At 43.5% G+C, this 26,346-nt stretch overlaps 2 protein-coding genes across 5 annotated transcripts in view; one reads left to right on the top strand and one right to left on the bottom strand.

The window, feature by feature from the left end:
• The window catches only part of ATP6V1A (ATPase H+ transporting V1 subunit A), a 29,046-nt gene extending 6,400 nt beyond the window's left edge, over positions 1-22,646 (top strand). For 2 of the 3 annotated variants that reach the window (XM_035140675.3, XM_035140677.3), the window contains exons 2-15: positions 2,492-2,590; positions 3,678-3,806; positions 4,794-5,008; positions 5,177-5,314; positions 6,083-6,234; positions 6,922-7,084; positions 8,405-8,513; positions 13,399-13,521; positions 13,633-13,747; positions 15,214-15,277; positions 17,055-17,258; positions 17,750-17,844; positions 18,778-18,949; positions 20,321-22,646. In XM_035140675.3, the coding sequence (XP_034996566.1) occupies positions 2,509-2,590; positions 3,678-3,806; positions 4,794-5,008; positions 5,177-5,314; positions 6,083-6,234; positions 6,922-7,084; positions 8,405-8,513; positions 13,399-13,521; positions 13,633-13,747; positions 15,214-15,277; positions 17,055-17,258; positions 17,750-17,844; positions 18,778-18,949; positions 20,321-20,413 (1,854 nt within the window). In that variant the 5' untranslated portion in view covers positions 2,492-2,508 and the 3' untranslated portion in view covers positions 20,414-22,646. The remainder of the gene's footprint in view (positions 1-2,491; positions 2,591-3,677; positions 3,807-4,793; positions 5,009-5,176; positions 5,315-6,082; positions 6,235-6,921; positions 7,085-8,404; positions 8,514-13,398; positions 13,522-13,632; positions 13,748-15,213; positions 15,278-17,054; positions 17,259-17,749; positions 17,845-18,777; positions 18,950-20,320) is intronic. The other variant, XM_035140676.3, reaches the window with a different exon arrangement.
• A 690-nt stretch (positions 22,647-23,336) lies between these two features.
• CTC1 (CST telomere replication complex component 1) overlaps positions 23,337-26,346 on the bottom strand; it is a 30,015-nt gene continuing 27,005 nt past the window's right edge. For both annotated transcript variants that reach the window (XM_088658807.1, XM_088658808.1), the window contains one exon: positions 23,337-23,655. In XM_088658807.1, the coding sequence (XP_088514933.1) occupies positions 23,552-23,655 (104 nt within the window). In that variant the 3' untranslated portion in view covers positions 23,337-23,551. The remainder of the gene's footprint in view (positions 23,656-26,346) is intronic.

Raw genomic sequence — 26,346 nt, 5'->3', positions numbered from 1 at the left:
TCCAGTCTTTTATAAAACCTTAGATCAAAACATATTGGACTCCCCAGTGTGAGCTGAACAAGGGGACTCTCTTGTTAAGGCCTTGCAGTGTAAAATGGTTATTTAGTTTGGCTAAAATTGATCTCAGGCAATCCACATGCCACGTTATGGGTGAAAATGTGTTTTAAATTTAATGTAGCAGAATTCTTTAAAGAATGTAGTAGAAATGTGTGTACAGTATTCAACTCTGCAACTCCCATTTGCCCATCTCCGAAACAGTGTATAACCTTTGTAAGTGGATAGCTTCATAAAATAGTGGGAATGTTAAAAACAGGTTTAAGGGAAAGAGGAACCCGCTGAAAGGGTCAAAACCCAAATAGAATAGGAATAGGAATAATTTATTGGCCAAGTACCAAGCATACTTGGAATTTTGCTTCGACTACCTTGCAATGCAAAAAAACCATACCTCATACAAACACAATTCGGCTCACAATACAACAGCACAACAAAGGAACCCCACCCCACAACTGGCCTCCCCTTCCACTACTCAACTACGAGTTTAAATAGATTGTGGAGCAACTCTTGAATTATGCTTTTTTGGGGGGGGGATTTTGGATATAAATGCAATAAATAAGCTATTCTGCTTACCTGCTTAAGAAAGCTGGAGGGACCAGCCAAATGGAGATGTCAGTTGCCAACCTGGCATCCAGAGATCTCCACGTGGTGGCAACTGGACCCACGCCAGTAGCAAAACACACCTGGCTAATTTCTAACACTTGTAGGTAGTCAGGGTTGTATACGGCTATCTTGGTGATGCTTAAGATCAGCCCAAAGGAAGACCTGTAGCAAATGTTCGAACCATAAGCATACTCTTTTGTAGCTATGTCTGAATAGTGTTGAGAGCTTCCTCAACACCAAATACAGTGGTGCCTCGCTAGACGATAGACGAAATTAATTCATTCCACGGGTCAATTCGTGTAACGAATTTTTCGTCTAGCGAGTCCCAGTTTCCTATAGGAATGCATTGAAACTTAAACAATGTGTTCCTATAGGCTCTGGGGGGACTGGCGGTGGCATGCAACGGGGCTTCGGAGAAGGTCTCCGAAGCCCCGTCCGATGCCGGCTGTGTGCAAGGCGGCGGGGGGAGAAACTGCCTCCCCCGACATGAGACGGCGCTTCGGAGACCTCCGCAGCACCGTCTCATGCCACTGGTGCGCGGCGAGGCGGCGGAGGAGAGAAGCGCTTCTCCCCCCGCCGCCTCCCGCCTGTCTTCCCCGGTGGTGCGGGGCGGGGCGGTGGCTCTGGGGGACAGAGCCGAATCGCAGCGGGCGCTGCTTACCCCCACCTGTCTTCTCTGAGCCAAGGGGAAGACAGGCAGGGGCAGATCAGCTGTCCCGCGCTGACAGCTGATCTTCCTTTGCCGCTTTCTATGGCCGCGCTTCGTAAGACGAGGCGGCAGTCATAGAAAATTTTGTCGTCTTACGAATGCCTCTCGCAACGCAAAACTCTTTCGTCTAGCGAGTTTTTTTGTTGTGCGAGGCATTCGTAAAGCGAGGCACCACTGTACATTCCAGGGCTGCTGAGCTAGCAGTTGTGGTTGCATATTGTGTACCCACAGACTTTCATAGATACCCTTCTTGAATGAATCTTTATTTGCATCAGCCATCGGCCATAGCAACAAAACAGCAATGCAGTATACAAAGAACAGAAATAAAAAGTTCTTTAGGCTCCTTTAGGCTCCTGAATCAGCAGTCAAATAGCGGACCTTATTCTGATTGCCCCAGCTAAAAACCTTTGCAACCTTTGCTGTCACCTGCTCCCTCTTTATCTGCCAGGAGAAAGGACACTGTGGCAGTGGTCAGGCGACCCGGAATGGACAATAAGAGAGGGGTAATAATCTCATGCCTCAAGTCTTTATAAAGAGTGCAAGCCAGAAGAGCATTCCACAGAGATCAGCAGCTAAAATAGGGAACTGAAAAGAATACTTACTGAGTTCTTTATCACTCTGATTACAGTCGTACCTCATGTTGCGTCCGCTTCAGGTTGCGTCTTTTCAGGTTAAGAACGCTGCAAACCTGGAAGTGTTTACTTCCGGGTTTTGCCGCACACGCAGAAGCGTTCTGCACGGTTCATGCATGCACAGAAGTGCTCTATCGCGCTTTGCATGTGCGCAGAAGTGATGCTCTGGTTGCGGACTTTTCGGGGTGTGAATGGCACCCCGGAATGGATCGTGTCCGTAACCCAAGGTACCACTGTATTACATGGCAAGATTTTGTATACACTTCAAGATGCAGAATAACCTTGGTATATAGTCCTACATAGTTGCTCAGCTGTTTAACTGACAGTTGTGGGGGGAACACAAGATTCAGACTCAAAAAGTGAGAGAATGCAAGTAATGTGGGTGGGGGGAATTGCATTTTGTGTTAATTGTGAGTGGCATTTCTGTGATTTGATGTAGGCTAACCAAACATGCAAACTAGACTTTTCTCTCTCCCCCCCCCTTTCTTCTCAGCTAGCTGGACAGTAAAGATGGATTTCTCCAAACTTCCCAAAATACGTGATGAAGACAGAGAGGATGCCTTTGGCTATGTCTTTGGAGTTTCAGGACCTGGTAAGTTCTCCTGGTATGTGTACGGTACTTTAAATGAGTAGCAATGAAATGGTGCTTAGAAAGAAGTATCCAGGAGAGGCATGGTCTGAAAGCTCAGGACAGGATGATAGAAATTATTTGGGAACCTGCATCCTTTCACCTTAAATGCCCCCTTTCCCAAGGAAGACCAATTCTGCATAGGTTGGAAACACCCCCACCCCCACCCCCCACTTTTGAGAAGCATCAGGGTTTTTGTGACATTAGGAACCACCAGCCATCTCCTTTCTTGCTGACCTTACTGCATGTCTTAACTGCAAATCTCATGGTCATGGGTTCAAGTCCCATGCTGGGCAAAAGATTCCTGCATTGCAGGGGGTGGATTAGATGACTTTGTGGTTTTTCCAGCTTTCCAACTTGATGATTCTGTGACCTCATGACAGAATTCTCCTCTGCACAAAAGAATAATAATATTGCTCTACAAAGTAGCATGCCAGGGAGAAGGCTAGGCTAGAACCCTGCTTCCTGGCATCCACCTTTCTTTAAGGAAGGAACATGCATGCATCATTTTATTTGTATACCATCTTTCCACAGTTCAAGCCATGCTGGAGGCGGCTTGCAAAACGGAAACAAATTGCATAATTGCAAACATAGCAAAAGTAGTTATAAAGCAAAGCATCAAAAAGTACAGAACCAAATTGAACATTTTGATATAAATCATAAGATCTAAAATAAAGATATAAAAATTAATATCAATAGCAGCAACAACTCCTAAATAGCACCTCAGCCCACTAGTCTGTTCAGCAGCCCCAGCTTTTGTAGCTTTAGTAAGTCGGTCTCCACCCTCCCAGGCTAGCTGGAAAAGGCTAGCAAGAAAGGGAGCAGGTCTTCCAGGACTTGCAGCCGAGAAGCCCAAACACGTGGTTACCTTACCACTTCAGCAATAGGAGTCTTTCATGCATTACAGCAATATTTTGGGCTCTACTTCCAGTTGCAAACAAAATACTATATTTGCAGAAATAAAAAAATGCAAAGCTACTGAATTGTCCCTTCCCACCAGCGGGAAATCACAGTTGAATGTGCATTCATCTCTTTCTTTTGTTTTCCCTAGTTGTCACTGCCTGCAACATGGCAGGTGCAGCCATGTATGAATTGGTACGAGTTGGCCACTGTGAACTTGTCGGAGAAATTATCCGGCTGGAGGGGGACATGGCAACTATTCAGGTATATGAGGAAACCTGTATCCTTTTGGCTGGTGTGCGATTTCTGCCATTCAAGGGTATGTTGAGCAGAGTAAAAGTGAAAATGGGATAATTACTTCAGTGGGAGCCAAGATCCTTGGTTTCAAGTAGAGGGTAAACTTAGCGTACCAGCCAAAGCTTATGGGCCAAAGTTATTGTCTAGACACCAGAACACCATTGTTGGTCTGTGATTACTTCCAGATTGCTAGCTTGATCCCTAAGGGCAAGTGCAACCCCATCCATAATGGGCATAATCCTATCCACCTGGGGAACTAAGCAATTCATTTTGTATTTTTTATTTGAAATTGTAAAAAAGCACCCAAAAACACAGGTATAAACAAGTAAGCAAAACAAGGATGATCTGTGTAGAAGGTAAAAGAGACTCATATCACACCAGGTTTATCAGAATTATACAGTTCATTGTAGTATGGCTTGCGACTCATTTCCTTTTTTCCAGGATGAGGCAAAAATAGCACCAAACTTTATTCTGCCCACCTTCAGAACCACATTGCTTTGCTAAACTCTCTGGGATGGTTTATGTTAAGTGAAAGACATCTGGAGTGGAAACAACTTTGTTGCTATTCTATGGAATGTCTGAAAATACAGTCAAAATCCGACTGTACAATCGAGATCTGGAAATGAGTGTTTTCGAACGATTTTCGAAAGCCGAACATCTGTTGTGGCTTCCGATTGGTTGCAGGACATTCCTGCAGCCAATCAGAACGTGCCTTGGTTTTCAAACAGTTCCGGACTCCCAGAACTCATTCTGTTCGAGAACCAAGGTACAACTGTACTTGTTGGCTCACCCAAATGTTTCCCCCCCTCCCAGAACGGGAGCCTTTATACTCCAATGGCTGAAACTTGAGTTCCGTTGCAAGATGTTTTTTGTGGCCCACCATGAAGGTTAATTGGTTAGTGAACTAGTTAATACATTTCTAGTTAGCTTGACACCACCTTTAGGATGCCTTCCTTAACCAATTGTTTAGCTGGTGTTTCTGTAGGAGACCCCGTACTTCGTACTGGCAAGCCCCTCTCGGTGGAGCTTGGCCCTGGAATCATGGGAGCCATTTTTGACGGTATTCAGAGGCCTCTGTCACACATCAGCGCTCAAACCCAGAGCATTTACATCCCCAGAGGAGTAAATGTGACAGCTCTGAGCAGAGATCTCAAATGGGACTTTTCACCTGTCAAAAACCTGCGGGTAAGTTACGGAGAACATGTTTGCTGTTGATTGTATTTTGGCTGCACTGTTGACCAAACTGAATTGACCCACTTTGCAGTTGGGTATCCATAATGTTTTTAGTGCATCTCGTACTGTGGACATATAATACCTCTGTATATTAATATTAGCAGTTTCTTTGAATTGCAGGTTGGCAGTCATATCACAGGTGGTGATATTTATGGCCTAGTGACTGAGAACTCTCTTATCAAACACAAGATCATGTTGCCCCCGCGAAACAGGGGTACAGTGACGTACATTGCTCCACCTGGGCATTACGACACATCTGTAAGTTTTTCTGCAAATAATAAGTTTTTCTCCGCTGTCTAATGTTTTGTCCTTGCATGATGCCGGGTTTTGTGTGAACTGTTTCAGACATGGTAGTACACTGGAGAAAACACTTCCCATTTCATAAATTTTTGCTCTTGCTCAAACAATGGAGTCACTGTAGTGCACTTTCCTGACACACGTGTGTGTGTGTGTGAGAGAGAGAGAGACAGAGAGAGAGAAATGGGCCTGATTAGGGAAGGAGGTGGTGAGGGTACGATAGACTCAATTTCACTGATACACTTCACGTGCAAGAAAATCTCCAGTTCTCTGTTATGAGGCCATGCACTCTGTTATGCCCTCTGTATAGACAACTGTGGCCTCTCAGGCAGATCTCCATATTCTGCAAGCACTGCCTCAGCACTTGTGCAGAATATGCAATCTCTTGAGCAGGGAAAAGACAGGTTACCCTGCTCGGTAAAATTCCCTCTGTCTCTCCACCACCAGGGAGTCCTACTGACTTCCACAAATTCCTGGCAGATTAGGGTTGCTTGAGGGTTGAATTGCCGTCATGGAGGCAGCTTGCAGAGGTGGCTTGACGCAGGACCTACCACTAAAAGCAAACCTGTTTGCTTCCTGTCTGGTGACTATGAATGACACCAGGACCCCACTTTTTAATATAAACTGGACTTTGCTGAAGTCAGCAGCATGCCGTTGTCCTAGCTGACTTTTTGCCAGCAGAGTTTCCAGTACATCTTGTTTGTTCTTGGTTTCACCGCCCTCTTGCAGGATGTTGTGTTGGAGCTGGAGTTTGAGGGAGTGAAGGAGAAATTCACTATGGTCCAGGTCTGGCCTGTACGGCAAATCCGCCCCGTCACAGAAAAGTTGCCCGCCAATCACCCTCTCTTAACTGGTCAGAGAGTCCTTGATGCACTCTTTCCGTAAGTAGCAACTCTGATTGCAAAGTCTGTTTTTTACTGCTTCTTTTAGTAGAAAAGTTCTCCGGTTATGTATAGTAGAACTGTCGCTGACAGCATAACTGGAATAACTGTATGTGCAATGCTTAGAGCAGTGTTTCTCAACCAGTGTGCCTCCAGATGTTTTGGGACTACAACTCCCATCATTCCTGACCACTGGTCTTGCTAGCTAGGGATGATGGGAGTTGTAGTCCCAAAACATCTGGAGGCATACTGGTTGAGAAAAACCACGATAAAGATTTTAATATTAAAAAGCTGAAGATCTTCCTATTAATGCTGAACCACATCTTCGGTTGTGTTTTCCGTTGGCAAGAACGAACAAACATATACAGCCCATGCAAACTGCCAGTTTACATAGAAGCAAGAGCAAAGGTTTCTGTTTTTGCTATAACAGACCCATATTTCTTTGAAACATTTTTATTTCACTCTTTAGCCGAAAGAGCTCCAAAGTGGCTTTCAAAGTTCATTAAGAGTGCTCACAGGGCACAGCTACTCTTCTGACATTTTAAATACTGCTGGAGTAGGTCCTCTTTAAATCTTGGGGCTTGTGCCAGTTTTAAAATATATGTTGCACTTCCCTTCTATCTTATTTGTCCATTGTTTCTTTCCCTCAGAGTTAAAATATTAATGCAGTCTATCTTCTTCATTTAGGTGTGTTCAAGGAGGCACAACGGCTATTCCTGGGGCTTTTGGCTGCGGAAAGACTGTGATTTCTCAGTCTCTATCCAAATATTCCAACAGTGATGTTATCATATACGTAGGCTGTGGGGAACGAGGAAATGAAATGTCTGAAGTCCTCAGAGACTTCCCAGAGGTCAGTATTGGGTATGGAAATGCTGTTCAAGCAAAACGTAGGCGGTGGTCTTCGTGCCTCAATGCAGTTCTCATCTAAGCAAAGTAAGTGGATTTGGGGAGGGGATTAATGTCCAAGTTGATTTAGCTTGACTTAAATTGAGTAAACAAAGCTATAAGGGGTAATCTTAATATTCCATTTTAGTTTTCTCCATAAACCTTAGAGCACATGTGAATAGGAATATAGGAATAGGAATATAGGGCAACCCTGAGATTGGAAGTGAAATGTTGAAGCAGTCCAATCTTGCTGTCATTGAATTTCAATGTCTACTGATGACCCTTCATACCTACGTTTAGAAGAATTCATGCCATTAGCCTTATTTAGATGTTCTGCTCTCATATAAAACATAACACGTGAACAGGGAGAGTGGGGGCTGAGTATGTTAACCTCCATCCTTCTGTTCTCATCTCCACTCACGGATAGCGAAGGTCTGGAGCAGGGTGCTTAATCTGCCTATGGAGGTTTTGTGAGCGAGCATTTTCTTTCTTTCTTTCTTTCTTTCTTTCTTTCTTTCTTTCTTTCTTTCTTTCTTTCTTTCTTTCTTTCTTTCTTTCTTTCTTTCTTTCTTTCCTTCCTTCCTTCCTTCCTTCTTTCCTTCTTTCCTTCTTTCCTTCTTTCCTTCTTTCCTTCTTTCCTTCTTTCCTTCTTCTCTCTCTCTCTCTCTCTCTCTCTCTCTCTCTCTCTCTCTCTCTCTCTCTCTCTCTCTCTCTCTCTCTCTCTCTCTCTCTCTGCATGTACGTTTCATACATAAGGCGAATGCCCAAATAGGGCCATCATGTTCAGCAGATTCAGTCCTGTTTCTGGGGTTTATACCATCTTCTTTTATTGATTCTAGGTTTCTTATCTCCATTGCACAATTTATTGATCATACTTTGCCAACCCTTTATCTCTCTCTCTCCAATATCTTAATTGGTAGCATTCTAAATAAAAAAATTATTCTAGACACAATTTTCATTTTTATTATCACCACTCTTCAAAACTATGAAGGCTTAATTTTCTTACAGTCCTCCAGCTTTTCCTTAATTTCCTTCTTTAATTTGTTGAAATTCTCTTGTTCTAAATTTCTTGTTATTTTTATTCCCAAGTACTTCATTGCATTTCTTAATTTTATATCTATTTTTTCATCTTCATTTTTCATCTTCATCATAGTTAAATACCATCATCTCTGATTTGGACCAATTAATTTGCAATCCTGTTATTTCTCCCAATTTTGTCAAATGTGCCTCTATTACCTGCATATTTTCCAGTGGGTTTTCAGTCCTGTTTCTCTTGCCTTTGCAGCTCACATTGGAGGTTGATGGTAAGGTCGAAAGCATTATGAAGAGAACTGCTCTGGTAGCAAACACCTCCAACATGCCTGTCGCTGCCAGGGAAGCTTCCATCTACACTGGTAAGAGTTGAGAATACAAAAGACTATTTGGGGCTCATGCTTCTTTCCTGGTTTTTCAGCCAAAGGCAGTGCAGACAATCCTTAAGTTTATCATTAAGGATTTTACTCTGTGCCATAGCTGCCAAGTCTCCCGCTGAAAAATGCAGGATCAGCAGCGGCGCGGCACTGGAAGTCGCTTCTATGCATGTCTGGACATTCATAGAAGCAACTTCCGGTGCCTCTCTGCCCAATTTTTGGTGCCCAGGCATGGGCAGAGCGGCACCGGAGGTCGCTTCTACGCATATCCGGACATGCGTAGAAGCGACTTCCGGTGCTGCGCTACCCATGATGGGTACCAGAAATCGGGCAGCGCCGGCACCCAAAATGGAGCCTCCCTGGCAGGTAGGAAATCCGGGGGATTTATGGGATTTTTCCCAATCTGGTCTGCCAGCGGGAAACGGTTTAAAATATGGGGGTTTCCTGCGAAAAATGGGAGACTTGGCAGCCAAGCTCTGTGCTTAAGACTTGCTATTTGCTGTAGAAGAGATTGGTACCTGTGGTAAATTACCTTCCTTTGTGGGTCTGCTTTGTGGTTTTTGCAGTCCCTCTGACTGGGCAGAGCCTCATTTGAGTAGGTTTTTGAGCTAGACAAGAGTTTTGGCAGGTACCCTGTCTCCCTCCCACCCCTCTGTTCCACTGGCAAATACTGGCCCCTTCATTAAGATCAGAGATCTCCATTGTGCAGCTCAAGGGATGAGGACTGACATGGATATTTATTTTACATACACCCTTGTCTCCACCTCAGTACCTACCTGAGTTACTCGCCCTCCCCTCACCATTCCAGAAGACATCTGCCTACAGTTACAGCCCTTGAGCCTCTGTTGTCTCCCCTAGGAAGGTAACCATAACAAAATCATATGACAACAGCCAGTTCTGACGCATCTGTGGCAGCTGCTTGCTTCATCATTGCTGTTTTCCAACTAGAAATGATTCCCATACTGACCCTGGCTTCATGGTCATTCAGTGAAGCTAAATACAGTGCTACCTTGGTTCTCGGACTTAATCTGTTCCGGGAGGCAATCCGAATCCCGAAACAGTTTAAAAACCAAGGCGCGGGTTTCCAATTGGCTGCAGGAGCTTCCAGCACTCAACCGGAAGCCGCGTCGGACATTCGGCTTCTGAAAAACGTTTGCAAACCAAAACACTCACTTCTGGGTTTGCGGTATTTGGGAGCCAATTTGTTCGGGAGCCAAGCTGTTCGACAACCAAGGTACCACTGTATTGGAGGATTAAGGACAGGCAAAAAGAAGAGCTTTTTCACACAGTGAAGTGGGACGCAATTTTTTTCGTCGCTTTTGGATATGAGGTGCTGGGGGCTTCCGGTTGACCGCGCCATCTTTGCTCAGACGGGGGTCCGATCAGCGGAGCGGACCTCGGCGCTTCAGAGGTGGAGGGAATTGCTCCAGCGAAGCAAAACCTCCTTAAAAGCCCCAAATCGAGCTTTTTGGGGACGGATTTTGCCTGGCGGCGCCAAAAGCGGGCTCTCTCCTCCCCGGATCGGCTTTGTTTAAGCCCCCGAGAGCGAGGAGGTGAACCGCGGCGGACAGGCTGACACTGCTGCTCTGAGAGCGCGAAGCTGTGAGTCTGGGAAGTGGAGGCGGCCAATTCTTCCAAGAATAATTAGCAAATGAATAGACTGTGAGTAATTTGGATTGTTTGGAATTTAAATTAAGGCAATTTGGATTTGGGAGAGAGGGGGGAAAGAGGAAGCCACCCCCCCCCCACGGTAACATAAGAGACAGTAAACAGAAACCCGAAGCCGTAAACAGAAGATCTTAACTTAAAAGGATCCCTCAAAGGCATCAAAGAGAATCTCCCCTTTGATGCAGGGTGAAAGAGGAGAGAGACTGTGGTTTATGAGAGGTAAAGACTAAGGAAAACCTTTCTTTTCCCCGGGAGCCGGCAGCCCAGACAACCCAGTGAGTTGATCAGGATTTATAAGTCAATTTTTTCACTTTGTATTTCTGGACTTTGTGGAATTTCTTTTTTGGTTTAAATGTTTGTGAAATGTGAGTTCGAACTTTATTGTTAATAAGACTTGAAGAATGCAGCCAGCTTGTTAAAATGGAGTCGAGAAAATAAACTGTGATCATATTCCACCCCACGTGACAAGTTTTGACCTTGGCAGGATTGAATTATGTCAACAAAAAAGTGTTCCCCTGAGTTCCAGCGGTCTGTTTTGACTTTAATGTGGGAAACAAGAATAGAGCTATGTCAAGAGGAGACACGACGGCAAGAGTTACAGCAAAAATTTCAGATGGTGATGGCAGAATATGATTTTTTAGAAGATGAAGTTTTTGACACTGAAAAAGATGAATGTGAGAATGACAGTGATGGTGACTGTGATTTGGAAGGAAAAGATGAAGATGAGGACTGTGATGATTCAACACAAAATGAAGCACACCACGAAAAAAATGATGACTTTACTCTACAAAAAGTTGGATGGAGTGCCCTGCCTTTGAGGGGGGCACGATTGGTATTATTGGAATTCCAGAACGCCCACAGGGAAGAAGGAAAAAATATGCAGAGAAGAGAAGAAATTCAGGGGTCCTGTATGGTGGCCTGGATGGCAAAAGACTGTAAACAGGGGGTGGGGTGAAGGGAAAGTGATGTTGTGATTATAAGGATGGATTAACAGGTTTATAACTGGTCTGCTGATTATGGAATTTGCTGGATTGGGGGGGTGGAGCCGGTAATCGGGGATGTAAGGTTAATTTGAGAATAGTTATAGTTTTAAAGGTGAATGGATTTTGGAAAAATGTGAAAATATGGAGGCTTATAGAGGGAGAAAAATTAGGCACGGGAAGATAAAATGGGAGTTTGATTTTTCAGTGATTTGAATATTAGATGAAAATGTTAATAATTGATTTATAAGTTGTATAAGATACAAAGGTGTATTTTTATAAAGTAAGAAACTGTTGCAGATGATAAAAAAGGGATGAAAACCGGGGAAGGGGGGGAGGGGAAGCCCACAAAATATGGTTTTACAATTATGAATGTAAGAAAAAATTTTCTGTTTTGTATTGTTTTTTTTCTCTCTTTTTTTTTGCCTTTTCTTTTTTCTCTTTTTTCCTATTTCTATTTTTCTCTTTTTTTTGGTATGACAATAGATGGTTGGATGGATGGCCTCCTGCGTACTGCCCTGGTTTGCTGGAGCTCCCTGGTGGCAGGGGTCAGGGGAGGGGGAGGAGGACAGAAATCCAAGCATAAAATGGACCATCTCTGACTGTTCACATACATGGGATACTTCTGTGGCAGGGGAGGACCCATGTGGGTGGGTAGGAAGGAGGTGGAAAAGGTGTTTATGTATGTACCGGTTTTTTCTTTTTTGTATTTTGTAAAATTAATAAAAAGTATGTTTAAAAAAAATGGATATGAGGTGCTGGGTGTACAACAATGGTGTCAGAATTGGGACGGACTCTCTTTGGGCTGGCTTCCTATCTCCATGGTTGGAACTGTTCCTACAGCTCTATCCCTCTGAATTGGTTGGTTGCCAGTATTTCTGTGGACTGAGCACACCGCAGCCTGGTAACCCCATTGTGCTGCAAGACAGGCACAGTTTGTTGTGTAGCTCAGATTCCTATTTTGCATCTCAGTTCTGCCACTTTGGGAAGTCATGCTTTCTCATAAATACCTTAAGGGACTGTTTTTAGTAGTAGTTGTTGTTCTTAATCTGTAAACTATAAACATCAGTAACCCAAAAACATTGTAATAATCAAAAGCAATGCAAAACAACAGTGTTAATGTTGTGTCTGCAAAGTGCTTAGAAAAAGGGCTATTGTTAACTGAGAACTACATGTGCTAAAAAGAAAGCGGTCTGGTCCCTTTGCCCTACAGTATGATGGGCATTTCTATTTATTTCCCATTTGGTAATAAATAAAAATTTAAAATGGTGCTGGGTTTCTGTCTAGGAACGTGTAAATGCTGCTATGAAATACAGTCGTACCTTGGTTTTCAAACAGCTTAGTGTCTTGAACATTTTGGCTCCGGAACGCCGCAAACCCAGAAGTGACTGTTCTGGTTTGCGAACTATTTTTGGAAGTCGAACGTCCACGGCTTCCGATTGGCGGCAGGAGCTTCCTGCAGCCAGTCAGAAGCTGCACTTTGGTTTCAGAATGTTTTGGAAGTGGAATTGACTTCCGGAACGGATTCTGTTTAACTTCCAAGGTACGATTGTACTGGTAAGGGCAAGAACACGAGACAAAATGGTCTGCAAATAATATTGAAGGACACAGGTGGGAATTGAAATGAGTGGTGAAACTTTCCTCCTGATGCTTCCTGTCAGGGTTTGTTGTGACTACTCTTGAGTAACGACCGTCCACATGCTTGTCTTTCAGACGTTTTTATTGGTGCACATTATTTACAGTGTAACGGATTGCTCATTTCATGTCTACCCACTCGAGTCAGATTCCTGCACTAATCTCTTCCGCGTTTTTGACCAGCATAAAAGCCTCGGAACTGAGAAGCGCCTTCTTTTCCTTCTCTTTCTCAGTTCCGGCGTCGGAGGTACTGGTCTTCTGTCTGCCCTACTCCTGTCCACTCTTTCCGCCTCTCTCTCTTCCTGCCTATGGAGCAGGGGCTCTCTAGTGCTGCCAGAGCCCTGGCACTCCTTCTCTGCTTCCTGACTCACCTCTTCAGACCCCTCGCTCTCATGACTGCTTGGAGACGGGCTGCTTCTGATGGGGGGGGTTCTCTGTAATCCCTCCCCCTTACACTTCCCTTTCCATTACTGCTATACAAATCTGAGAGTCTTTAAATGCTTCTAGGAGGTTTCTCAGTTAAGCCATCATCAGCTAAGATCTCCACTGCCTGTGACATCTGACCTGCAATTCCTGTTCTTTTGTAGGGATCACCTTGTCTGAGTATTTCCGCGACATGGGCTACAATGTCAGTATGATGGCTGACTCCACATCCCGATGGGCGGAGGCCCTTCGAGAAATTTCAGGACGCCTCGCTGAGATGCCTGCTGGTAAGCCTTCCGCTTTTGAGGACCACCTTGGGAGGTTTCTCCAACAAGGGCCCTGAACCTTCCTGTGGTTTGGGAAGCTAACTTCCCATTTGTCTGTGTTGATGTCTGCAGATAGCGGTTATCCAGCCTATCTCGGCGCCCGCTTGGCTTCTTTCTATGAACGGGCCGGCAGAGTGAAGTGTCTGGGGAACCCAGAGAGGGAAGGGAGCGTCAGCATTGTGGGAGCGTAAGTATGGCAAAGTCCCTTGGTCCTTCGTTGGGTCCAGTTGGGTTTTGCAATGTCTGTCTTGTGCAAAGCAGAGCATTCCCTGTCCCCCCGAAGGAGCTACATAAGGAAGGCGAGTCAGAGGCTGGAAATAGATAAGTCAGGGTCAGAAGTGGCACAAGGGTTTAGTCATAGGAAGCAATGCAGGGAAGGCCAAGCCCAGGACTAGTCAGTGGAAGATGACAAAGCCAGAGGGAGACATTCAGTCTTCAGTTTGTTGATTCTCTTCCATGCAAGGGAAGGTGGAATCCAGAGCAAGCTGCTTTAGTGGAACCAACTATACAGTACCCATGTCAGAATTTGAACCTGTAGGATTACCATGCCATTTCTAGGGAAAACTAATGAGTGGGGATAACCACCCTATCTCTTTGTGCTTTCTTTTTCAAAACTGAATAAAGGTCTTAAATTAGAATCTCATTAGTCTGACCCAGTCAGCTGTGATGTGTCTGTGTTACGACTGCTTTTGCTGAGCCTACTTGATTTTCACTGCAGCTTCAAAAAAGGAGTAAGTCACGGATGGGGAACCTGTGGCCCCTCAACAAGTCGTTGGACTACAAGTTCCATCATTCCTAGCCAGCACTGGACAATGGTCAGGGATGATGGGAGTGACAACAGCTGGAGGGCCGCTGGTTCCCTAAACCTGGTTTAAATATTTGGAGTGGCTCTCCTTGTATCAACCTCCCCCTCTATTAAGATCTGCTGAAGAGGCCCTTGTTGTCCTACCTATTCCTGAAGCACGTTGTGTGGGGATGGGGCCTTTTCCGTGGTGGCACCTCAGCAATGGAACCACCTCCGTCACAAGATTTTGGCTATTTTCTGACACCAGTTACAAATATTTTTATCCTTCCAGACTTTACTGGGCATTGCTCTATGAAGAGCTGAAGAGTGTCATTGGGGGTGGATCTGATGCTGAGTCATAGACTGCTGTGGATCTGTTGTTTTTACTGAATTACATTTATTGTGTTTGATAATCTTCTTGCCAGGTGACCCGTTCTGTGTTCCTGCTTCTTTAATATATTTCGCTTTGATGTCATGGTTATGCTTTGAGTTCTTACGCACCACATAGATACATTTTCATTGTGGTCTAGAAATGAGTAAAATGATAAATGTGGCTTGAGTTTGTGTGTGACTGCTCTGAATTAGTCTTAACCCTTGGTATGGTACCAAAGACTGGGCTTATTTCTACAACATCTAGTTCATGCTGGACTATGATTTATAACACTGCATCAGGGATGAAATCTGGGTTTGGTATTTTCCCCATCCCCTTGTCTCACATTGTGTTTCAGAAGAAGTTGTGTGGTGGGTGCAAATCTGAGCACCAGTTGCCAAGTCACACAACTGCCGTTCCCCATGAAATGTCTATTGCTGCTGTTCATGCCTTTCTCTCTCTCTCTCTCTTTCTCCCCTTCTTTCCTATCTGTGCTCAGTGTATCTCCTCCAGGCGGTGACTTCTCTGACCCTGTTACTTCTGCTACTCTGGGCATCGTTCAGGTAGGTTGAGGTTCTGGTTCCTTAACCGAATGCAAGCTTCACTTTCCAGTGGTCTTCTGCTGCCTGTGCCCAGTGACTTGATTCATCTAGCCCAGCATTTGTCCACTATCAACAGTGGCTCATTGGGGTCTTGGCCAAATGCCTTTCTCTAGTGGTTGGGCAGCACTTATTTCTGGGAATTACCTTCTCTTGGGCTGATGGGCAAGATTCTCTAGCAAGCACCCCATTAAAGGGGAGTGGGTGTAGCGGTCACTCTGACCTGCACATCACCACTGGACGTTTTACGGTCGATTGGTGATGTGCCAACTACAAAATAAACACCTCCACCAAAATACCACAGACCAGGATACGGTAAAATAAAACGAAGATCCTTTTTTGTGTGTTCATATGCTTAATGGTTGCAGTACAAATCTTAGGTTGTTCTAAATTTCAGATGGTTCCTATACCGGCCTATTACCTCTAATTATAAATTACCGGCCTATTACCGCTAAAGTCAACTAAGTAAATATTTATTAATAATCTCACAACTTTGTATCCCGTCTGACTAAATCACCACCTATTCTCCTTCCTCAATATATTAAACCAGCTCTCTTTGCATATAACCAACCACTCCTAGCTCAACACCAACTCCCACTCCCTCAACCTCAACTAACTCCAACCTCAACTAACTAACTGCCACTCGGGAGGGGTTTTTTATCCCTGGGCTGAGCCCGCCCCCCGAGGGTTCCATCTGCTCCAAGCTTAACCCCTCACATGCTGGGTCTTGTCTAGGTGGCGAATCGCCACAGTGGGGTATTCCCTCCATCCCAAGACTGACTCTGCCTAGCTAGAGGGCAACAGAACTTTGGGGTAGCTCATATCCAGGGCACAGGGCACCTGAAAGGAGAGCAGAGCTGATATTTGAGGGATTCTCTTTAACATCTGAATCATGACAGGGCCATGCATTACCTGGGCTGATGGGCTAGATGAGAACCAATCATCTAAAACGAAATTTTTATGGTGAATGGTTCCTGGGTTCAAGAGTTGGGAAGCTTCCTGTTTCGGATGGGGTAACACTCCCTCTTATACATAGTTTCAGGATACGCCCAAGGTCTGTTGTTGTCACTAGGTGACCTCAGTGGCAAGGAGTGCCTATAGTCAGCTTCAGTTGGTATGTCAACTGTTGGACGGCGTTAGACACTGAATAAAAAATGGCCTTTTTCGCTTGGGTGTTTCTCTACAGTTGATCTCTGGATCATACAGTTATACTGCTTGTTATTTTTAGTTTGTATCAGAAGTCAGTATTTCTTCTTTTAAAAATGATTTTTTTATCGCTGGTTGTTTATTATTACAGGTACAGTGATGCCTCGCTTAATGAATGCCCTGCTTAACGAAATTTCCGCTTAACAAAAGGTTTTTTCTAGCGGAGGTTGCCTCGCTAGACGAATGCGTTTTATGAAAAATTCGTTTAGCGAATCGCGGTTTCCCATAGGAATGCATTGAAATTCAATTAATGCGTTCCTATGGGCAAAAATTTTTTTCAATGCATTCCTATGGGATTTGCTAGACGAATTTTTCGTTATAAGAAAAGACCTGTGGAACGAATTAAATTCGTCTAGCAAGGCACCACTGTATTATTATCTGTATGTGTGTATTGCTCTGCTGTATGTTTTAGAGACCTTGACCCTTGGTTATTTTAGAGTCTCTGACTTTCTTATTGCAAACTACTTGGAGAGAGAGACCTGCATTGTGTAGCAAGTAAGTGGACTAAATGACTAAAAGTCTGGTTGCTTGGCAGGTGTTCTGGGGCTTGGATAAGAAGCTTGCTCAGCGTAAGCACTTCCCATCTGTGAATTGGCTGATCAGCTACAGCAAGTACACACGCGCTCTAGACGAGTACTATGACAAGCACTTCCCAGAGTTTGTCCCCTTGAGGACTAAAGCAAAGGAGATCTTGCAGGAAGAGGAGGATCTTGCAGAGATTGTACAGCTGGTGGGGAAGGTGAGTAGAGGAGCGGCAGGGGGAGCTATGTTTTGGGGAGACATTTTTCCTCCATATTCTCATCTGCTGTAGGCAGGTCTGTAGGATAATGCAACACGGTCCAGCGACGATGCCTGGCTGTTGGCGTCAATGGGATGGGTGAAGGACTTGAGTGAGGATAGCGGCAGTACTAAAATGTTTTAGTTAGCATCTGAAACAGTGGTCTGTGCTGGTAAGCAAATTATAAGTGATATGCTCCCTGCCTTATTGGCGAAACAAGGCTTAGAGTGAGCAGATAAGGACTGACAGTGAGTAAATGAGAAGCATCCGGAGATGTGGAAGTTATCAGAAGCCGGAACAGAAGTTGTAGTTGGGAAATACAGCGGACAGATGATTCAGTAGCAGGTGGACTAGAAATGTGGACTAGAGAATTTTTTAAAATAAAATAAATGAACCTGTAACATCAGGAGGAGCAGGGAGCCAGGAAGCTAACTTGAGTCTTTCACTTCTAGGCTTCCTTGGCAGAAACAGACAAAATTACATTGGAAGTTGCCAAGCTCCTTAAAGATGACTTCCTGCAACAGAATGGCTACACCCCTTATGACAGGTTTGCAGCGGCTCGTTGGTCTCCATCTTTGGGAATGCAAAACATGCAAATTGCAGGGAGGCAAAGGGGCCTTTCTACACATGTAGAAGAAAGGAAGTGGAGTAATTTAGCTATCTATTTTCACTAGAGTTTCTGATGTTTCAGGAGCTGAAATGGGCACTAAGGAAGTAGACAGTGTTACGCTAGACTTTTCCCAGTTTACTTTCATGGGGGAAGAAGGGCGTTAGAATTTTGGTCTCTTCCTGCAGCATTTTGCTGTTCCATGACTCATTGGCTGCTGCTGAAATAAAATGCCATCTCAAAAAAGCAGAGGCAAGAACAGCTTTCAGATTTGCTTAGCTGCCCTGGAACACCTTAACCTGTAGAAATCTGTTGAGCTTATGGTAGTATTATAAGAAAAACTGCTCCCTTTCCATTTTGGGGTATTCCGGAGCCTGTATAGAATCCTTATGTGGGTTCCCTATTGGTAGAAGAAAACAGGCCAACCAGAGAATATTGAAAAGCAAAGCAGCTAGTAAGCCTGATCTTTATTAAAGGAACTGTTGCAACAGGGTCCCCACTCAGCACATGCAGGAGGGAGGGGAACCCTGAACAATGGTATGCAAGCCCTTATATAGTCACTTGAAATTGCTCACCCTGTAGCCCAAGACCATCCCCCAAAGCATCATACATACATCACAGAAGGAGGCGGTCTACAGCAAAAATCCTGTCTGCTAGGATATCTGTTAATTTAAGATATCTTTATTGTCATTGTCCCCTTGCGGGAACAACGAAATTACTCAAAATTACGAAATTACTACCTGGGCAGCCTGGCCATTCTTTTGTGATGGTTAATACTTTAGTTCCTGAGTCCAGGTCACAGGCTTACCCTATTCATTCACAAATATGCCCTTAAGACAGGATTTGCAAGCCTTCTCTGCTTTTTTCTGTTAGGTTCTGCCCATTTTATAAGACAGTGGGAATACTGTCCAACATGATTGCGTTTTATGATATGGCACGTCGAGCAGTTGAGACCACTGCCCAGAGTGACAATAAGATCACTTGGTCCATCATCAGAGAGAACATGAATGAGATTCTTTACCGACTCTCATCAATGAAATTCAAGGTATGTCCTCTGCATGAGGGAGAGTTACAGCAAAACAAACCGAAATTTCTTCTCCTGGCTGTGTTAGGTGGTACCCCCTTTTTGGGTAGCATGAGGACATTGTCAGAATGTTCCCCTATTATCTTGGTTGTAAAAATGGCAAGCATTTGAGGCAGAACTTGGCAGTGTTGTGTTTTTATATTTTAGAGAAAACAAAAAGATGCAACAGGCAATTTTCATATTCCATTCTTTGCTCCCACTGCCAACAGGTTATTGTGTCATAGAATTCTACTCAATATTGAGCCAGAGCAGATTCCAGTGTATAAGTTAGCAGAGTAAAAACTTAAACACATTGCAGGATTCCCCAAAAATAGACCAGAGGCAATTAATATTTAATCCAGCAGAGCTTTGCTGCTACTGAAGGCAAATGAGCATAATGGCCATTGTGTAATTATGTGGTCGTTTGACAAGAGCTATAAAGTAAGATTAAAATTGCCTTACCCCTTTTAAAAATAACAAAACTTAAGGAAAGGGATGCATTAGTGGTCTACATTCTCTTTTCCTCTGACAACAAGCCCAAATTTCATTTATTAGTTTGAGATCAGTGATTAGACTAGTCTTGCCATGGCTGCAGTTGGCTGTTTCTGGGACGAACATGGCTGTTGTCCACACTGACAGTTTTGTTTTTTTCTAGTCCATCCAGACAGTAGTTTAAAACTCTGTTACCTCAATCCAATGGGAAAAGGAGAGTAGAATGCCTTCCACATACAGTGGTACCTTGGTTCTCAAACTTAATTCGTTCCGGAAGTCTGTTCCAAAACCAAAGCGTTCCACGCTTTCTCATAGAAAGGAATGCAAAACGGGTTAATCTTTTCCAGACTTTTAAAAAACAACCTCTAAAACAGCAATTTAACATGAATTTGACTATCTAACGAGACCATGGATCCATAAAATGAAAGCAATAAACAATGTACTGTAGTCACACAATCAGTCAATCGGTAGCTGAACTGCATTACACAAAAACAAAACAAAAAAAGAGCAGCAAAAATAAATAGCAAAAACAGACAGACCTCAGCATAGCACTCAAAACGTAAGTGTAGCACTCACATCGGAAGCGTAACAATCAAAACGGAGCACGTTCGGCTTCTGAAAAAAGTTCGCAATCCGGAACACTTACTTCCTGGTTTGCAGTGTTTGGGTTCCAAGTTGTTTGAGTACCAAGGCATTTGAGAACCAAGGTACCACTGTATTGATAAATGTAAGCTCATATATGGGCACTGGGGGTAGAAATTGCCTAGGGAGGAAATACTCCAGGCAACCTCCTTCCTGACAAAGGGCCACTTTTCAAAATGAGCTCCAGCGATTCCTGAGTTTTGGTCTGTCCAATTTCAGGACCCAGTGAAAGATGGAGAGGCAAAGATCAAAGCAGACTACGCCCAGCTCTTTGAAGACATGCAGAATGCGTTCCGCAGTTTGGAAGACTAGAGTCACGACTCTCCTGGAGCCCCACTTGAGTGTTTTCCTCATCTCAGTCTTCTTGCTTTTCCATGGATAGAAGATGTACACTTCACTGAAGATTTCCTTTTATCTTTGAAAACATTCCCATTTAGTTTGATAGCTGTGTGTTTGTGTGTGTAAATCTGAGCTTAAGAGCGTAAAACAGGTTTTGTAAAGGTCCCTCTGAGGTTGAAAGTCTCCTTTACCAGATTTGACCTCTTAGCTGGCAGTTTCCCTTTCTTTGGAAGAGAACCAAGGGAGCTCAAGAGTTTTTCTGGGAGAGAAAAAAGCCCCACATATGCTGCTGTATACGTATAGATGGCATTGGGGCTCTTGAACCCTTTTCCCTGGATTACTGCTATTCATTTGAGGCAATTCTGATGCATCAGCGAAAGGATTTATTTATTGTACTTTAATGTTGCTGCTGCTGCTGCTACCCTGAAAAAAAAATCAAATCTATTGTTAAAATTACTTAGCTACGATATTATTTCACTATCTTCCTGTTTCATTCAGTGTGTTGAAAATTTGCAGGCTTGTGGGGCAAAGAGGAGTGCCCAACAGCAAGATTTCTGCTCATCTTACCTGAGGAAACGCAATTTTCCTTAAATACGGATTACATTTATTAATCACAACCATGGATGCTTCCAGCTAGTAATAGGTTCTACTCTCTTCCTAGATCACCTCCACCCCCAAATACAGAAATCAAGTCACATCTCTGTGTGCTGCAGCTTAATATATATATATTTTCCTATATGCAGTGGAATAAGGCAGAAACTTAGTAATTGTTTTTCAGTGGGCCAAGGCAGCAGTCCTCTCCTCTGCCTCCTGCCTGCGTTATTCTTTACTGTTACCGCAACGATTAAAGCAAAATTGGAAGCCACACATTTTTTACTTTGGATTTTTTCCCCTCAATCACTGGAATAGCGGAACAGTAGTTCTTAACGTTATAGGGTAGGGGTGGGGGTAGAGATGGGAAGGCCTGGGGGAAAAACAGAAAATTTCAGGAAAAAAAACAGGTTTCCCTCTGTGTTTTTTCCCCAAAGACATTTTTTCCCAGAAATTTCTTTTTTTGCGGGGCGGGGTTTGATATAGTTTGAATATTCCACTCACTTTGTCCCCCATCTTTCTGGGGGGGGAAACAGCTTTGGGGGAAAACCGGAGGGGGGACCTGGTTCCCCCCTCCTCAATTTTTCTGGTTTCCCCCCCAGGCTTTCCCATCTCTAGATGGGGGGGGGGCCTTTGGCTGTCTGAATTTTACTGGACTCCAGCTCCCATCAGTCTAAGGCACCATGGATGGTGGTTAGGAATGATAGGAGTTGTAGGCAGACAACAGCTGGAGCCCATAGGTTTCCCCATCCCTGTGGTGGAGGAAGAGAATATAGAGAATTTTTCATTTTACAGAGCTGATTACTCTGGGATGTTTGCCCTGCTAGTCTTGTCTTGCAAGACACGTGGGCAATATTGCTCAGTTTACCTTCTAGTGTGCAGGGTGGTATTTTCTCATCATGGAGAAGCTAAGTTACTTTTCCTGGTGCTCATGTTCTAATTACAGTTTCAATAATGAAGAAAGACCTTAGTTTTCACTGAATAAATGTCTAGTGCAGGCATCCCCAAACTGCGGCCCTCCAGATGTTTTGGGACTACAACTCCCATGATCCCTAGCTAACAGGACCAGTGGTCAGGGAAGATGGGAATTGTAGTCTTAAAACATCTGGAGGGCCGAAGTTTGGGGGTGCCTGGTCTAGTGCCATTGTGTCACTGCTGCAAAAACACGGGTTCCCAGCAAAAAAAACCACCTAATGCCCCTTCTGGGTGAGTTTCCTGTTCTAAACAGCAGAAAACCTGCTCAACAGAGTTGCAGAATGGTTATAATTGCAGGTGACACTTGTACAAGTTAAATGCTCTCTATATATCTCCACCCAAAAAATAAAATAACATTGCCAGGAAGTTTCTAGGTTCCTAACCCCCAGGTGTATCTTGTCTTTAAGTTAAATGCCAGTTAAAACCTAACTGTATTTGACATTATTGTTGGTTCTGCATTGAGTGTTAATTTCCAAGCGTGGTATGAATGATTTGTGCAAACCCCACTTTTGCTGAAAACCTAATTGACTGTGCTGTGCTGTAGCATTTCATGCCTATGAAACCGATAACTACTTTAAGAGGATGCTGTAAAATTTTATGAACTATATCTGAAATAAAGATGTCTATTTATTGTGCTGTATCTGCCTAAACTGGCCAGTTCAGTTTCATATGTATTTTGTCTCTTTGTTTTGTGTCTGTTTTTCAGTGTTAGAAAAATAACTTACTGTGCTGCTGAAAATTCTTGGTTCACCAAAAAGTTAGAGGAATGAGTCAAAGTGGGGAGGGGAGGGGAGGGGAGGGAAAGCCTGTATAGTAAGTACATTATCTGTTGCTAGAAACTGTGTACATTGTTGAAGTAACTGAGAATAAAAAACGGATTTAGAATATACTTGACCTGTTCTTCCTTCGTGTAGCAAAAATATTCATTGATTTTTTTTTCCAGCTAGAGGGCTCAGCTTCCACTTAGCGATTAGTGGAAGTCAAGAGGCTTTAAAAAAAAAAGCCTGTTTAGCAAATCAGAGCACCTCAGTCCTTTTTTTTTACATGACCCTTAAGACTGCATAGAAATCCTCTTAATTCTGATTAATCAAGATCTCAAGAATGTGAAGGAAGTGTTTTGAGGGGCTCTCAGCTATGGAATTCCCCTTGTCCCAAAACCTCTCAAAGCCTCGGAATGTATATCAAAATACTACTCAGCAAAAATAAAAACTGGCATGTTATGCATTCATAGTAGCTAGAACGGTCAGGGCCAGAATTTGCAAAAAATTGGCTAGAATACACGAAAGATGGTGAAAATTAAGTCATCTGCATGAAAGAAAAACAAGCTAGATGTTTAACATGGGTGTTTATTTTTTTGCAACAGCAATTAGGAATATTATTAAAAAGCCACAAAATAGTTTACTGCATTTACTGCATTTTATATGAGAAACATAAATGTCATGTCTCCAAATGATGGGTTGCATGGAAGAAGCAGAAATTTCATAATTGCTCTTCCGCAGCAGGGTAAGAACCGAGATGTACAGCCTTTTGTTACAAGCATCATGTTCATGTTGCCTCCTGGACATCCAGACACATCAAGTTCCACCGTTGCCTCGTCTGACTTAGGAACTCCAAGTCATTGGAGAAAAACCTCCTCAACTGTCCTGAGCCTTGAAAAAAACCACACAGTTTCACTATAAACAATGAAGTCTCAACATTCCACATAAGACTTGGGGTGGTGAAACCAAACAACCATTTAGCCATTGTATAATTCCATTGTATTTTTTCCCCCATTTGATTTACTTTTAAAACATTATTTGAGCTACCTAAAAATTCAGATATTTTCTTAGGGAAAGTTGGTTAGGACAACACTAAACTCAGACTGTAAGCTGGGAAAAGATACCTGGACACCTACAATTTTCTTTCTAAATTTAAGAAGCTGACATCCTGTTAGAGTTCATTGCCTTTACAACATGCCACAATCTCCAGATTCTGGTCCTGAAAGTGTAAATAACAAGAGGTCTATAGGACCATGGATGACAAACCATTCCAACCCATTATAAACCCGCAAAAAACAACAACAGGTATATTAATCAAATTGCCAAACCTGCTTTTTTTTTTGCTTATTTTAAAATGTACAGGCCAACAGCCTACATACTTGCCCTTTCCCTCTGATTCCCAATACATAAATATTTTCAACCCGTTCAATAAAAACTATGTTATGTAAAAAAAGTAAAGGTAGTGAGGAAGCAGTAACCAGCTAAAAACTTAGAGAGACCAAGATGAAGACAAGTGGAAGTATATGAAAGGAGAGGAAAATTTTATTTATTTGACATGTTTATGAGATACATTTGGTGTATGTTTTATTTTAGTTGAATTTGACTGAGAAAAGAGACTAGACAGGAAGGTCTAGCTGAATTCTGTATTAGATATTAGTTCTTTTTCAGATGAAAATTTGGAAGTATGATGATTTGTATGCATTCTTATGTTTTGATTTGATACGTTTTAATTTGTTCTGTCTTGATTTGATCTGATTTAAATCTCAATAAAGTTTGATTTAAAAAAGAAAGAAAGTAAAGGTAAAGGACCCCTGGACAGTTAAGTCCGGTCAAAGGCGACTGGGGTTGTGGCACTCATCTCGCTTTCAGGTCGAGGGAGGGACCGTTGGTCGACAGACAGCTTTCCAGTTCATGTGGCCAGCAGGACTAAACCCCTTTTGGCACAGTGGAACACACTGACGGAAACCAGAGCGCACGGAAATACTGTTTACCTTCCCACCGCAGCGGTACCTATTTACTTGCGCTGGCGTGCTTTTGAACTGCTAGGTTGGCAGGTGCTGGGACAGAGCAAGAGCTCATCCTGTCGTGGGGATTCGAACCACCGACCTTCTGATTGGCAAGCCAAAGAGCCTCAGTGGTTTAGACCACAGCGCCACTCATGTCCCCATAACATAGGCATAGGCAAACTCGGCCCTCCAGCTGTTTTGGGACTACAATTCCCGTCATCCCTGACCACTGGTCCGGTTAGCTACGGATGATGGGAGTTGTAGTCCCAAAACATCTGGAGGGCTGAGCTTGCCTATGCCTGCCATAACATGTTATGTGCACATAGAATGGCTAGTGCAAGCCTTAAGAATTCCACTGCCAATCTGGCACAGCATCCTAGAAATTCCTAGGACTCTGCTTTTACATACAGCAGGGGGCCATCAAAAGGGTATGAATGCATTTGCAGCAAGGTAGGTTTCCACCAGACTGGTGGTGATAAGAGTGAGCCAATCCTATATTACTACAAGTGCAATGAGTTACATGCTGGCTGATTGGAATAGAGATTAAGAAAGTGCAATCTGGACCCAGTTTTGAGAACAGGAGATGTGTAGGTGTAAACCTTTTTCTCGGGGGTGCAACAGATGCTATGTGCTTTGGAAGCCACAATCATCTCGGAAAGAATTATTCATCTCTCTAGAGCAAGACAAAATCCCTACATCAGGATTCCTATTTGCTAATGGAGTAAGGGCTTTACTACTGAAGTGTGTCTGGGTATGTTTAGCCTGGAGAAGAGAAGGTTAAGGGGTGATAGGATAGCCATGTTCAAATATATGAAAGGATGTCATATGGAGGAGGGAGAAAGATTGTTTTCTGCTGCTCCAGAGAAGCGGACACGGAGCAATGGATTCAAACTTCAAGAAAGAAGATTCCACCTAAACATTAGGAAGAACTTCCTGACAGTAAGAGCTGTTCGACAGTGGAATTTGCTACCAAGGAGTGTGGTGGAGTCTCCTTCTTTGGAGGTCTTTAAGCAGAGGCTTGACAGCCATATGTCAAGAATGCTTTGATGGTGTTTCCTGCTTGGCAGGGGGTTGGACTGGATGGCCCTTGTGGTCTCTTCCAACTCTATGATTCTATGATTCTATGTGTCCCATAAAGAATGTTGGCCAATTACAACCACACAACTTCAGTCTGTAATACATTGAAGAAATGGGGATCCCTTTTGTTTGGAGGGCAAATGTTTAAATACTGCCTTGGCTTGCCTCTCCAAGCACAAATTTATTATGGCAAAGAACCTGCTTTGCCCAGTGCCTCACATACAACAAGCACTACTAGTCACCAATGGGAAATGACTGTCACTCAAAAGGATTTAGGGGAGTCAGCTGCCCCATAAAACAACCCCACCCATATCTCCATCAGACAACCCACCTCTGACTTAGGCATGAGAATCTCCTGCAAAGGACAGGCTTTTCTTCTTCTTTCCTCAGACAGAGAACCTAATTGGGTTTACTGTGTTTCCCAAAACCATTACCATTCCAATAGATTACATTTAACACCAATGTACTAGACAGAACATGCAGAAACCAACACCAAGAG

This window comes from Zootoca vivipara, chromosome 15 (assembly GCF_965207765.1).
Source record: "Zootoca vivipara chromosome 15, rZooViv2.hap1.1, whole genome shotgun sequence".
Taxonomy (NCBI): Eukaryota; Metazoa; Chordata; class Lepidosauria; order Squamata; family Lacertidae; genus Zootoca; species Zootoca vivipara.
This window is presented reverse-complemented; position numbering and strand designations above follow the sequence as displayed.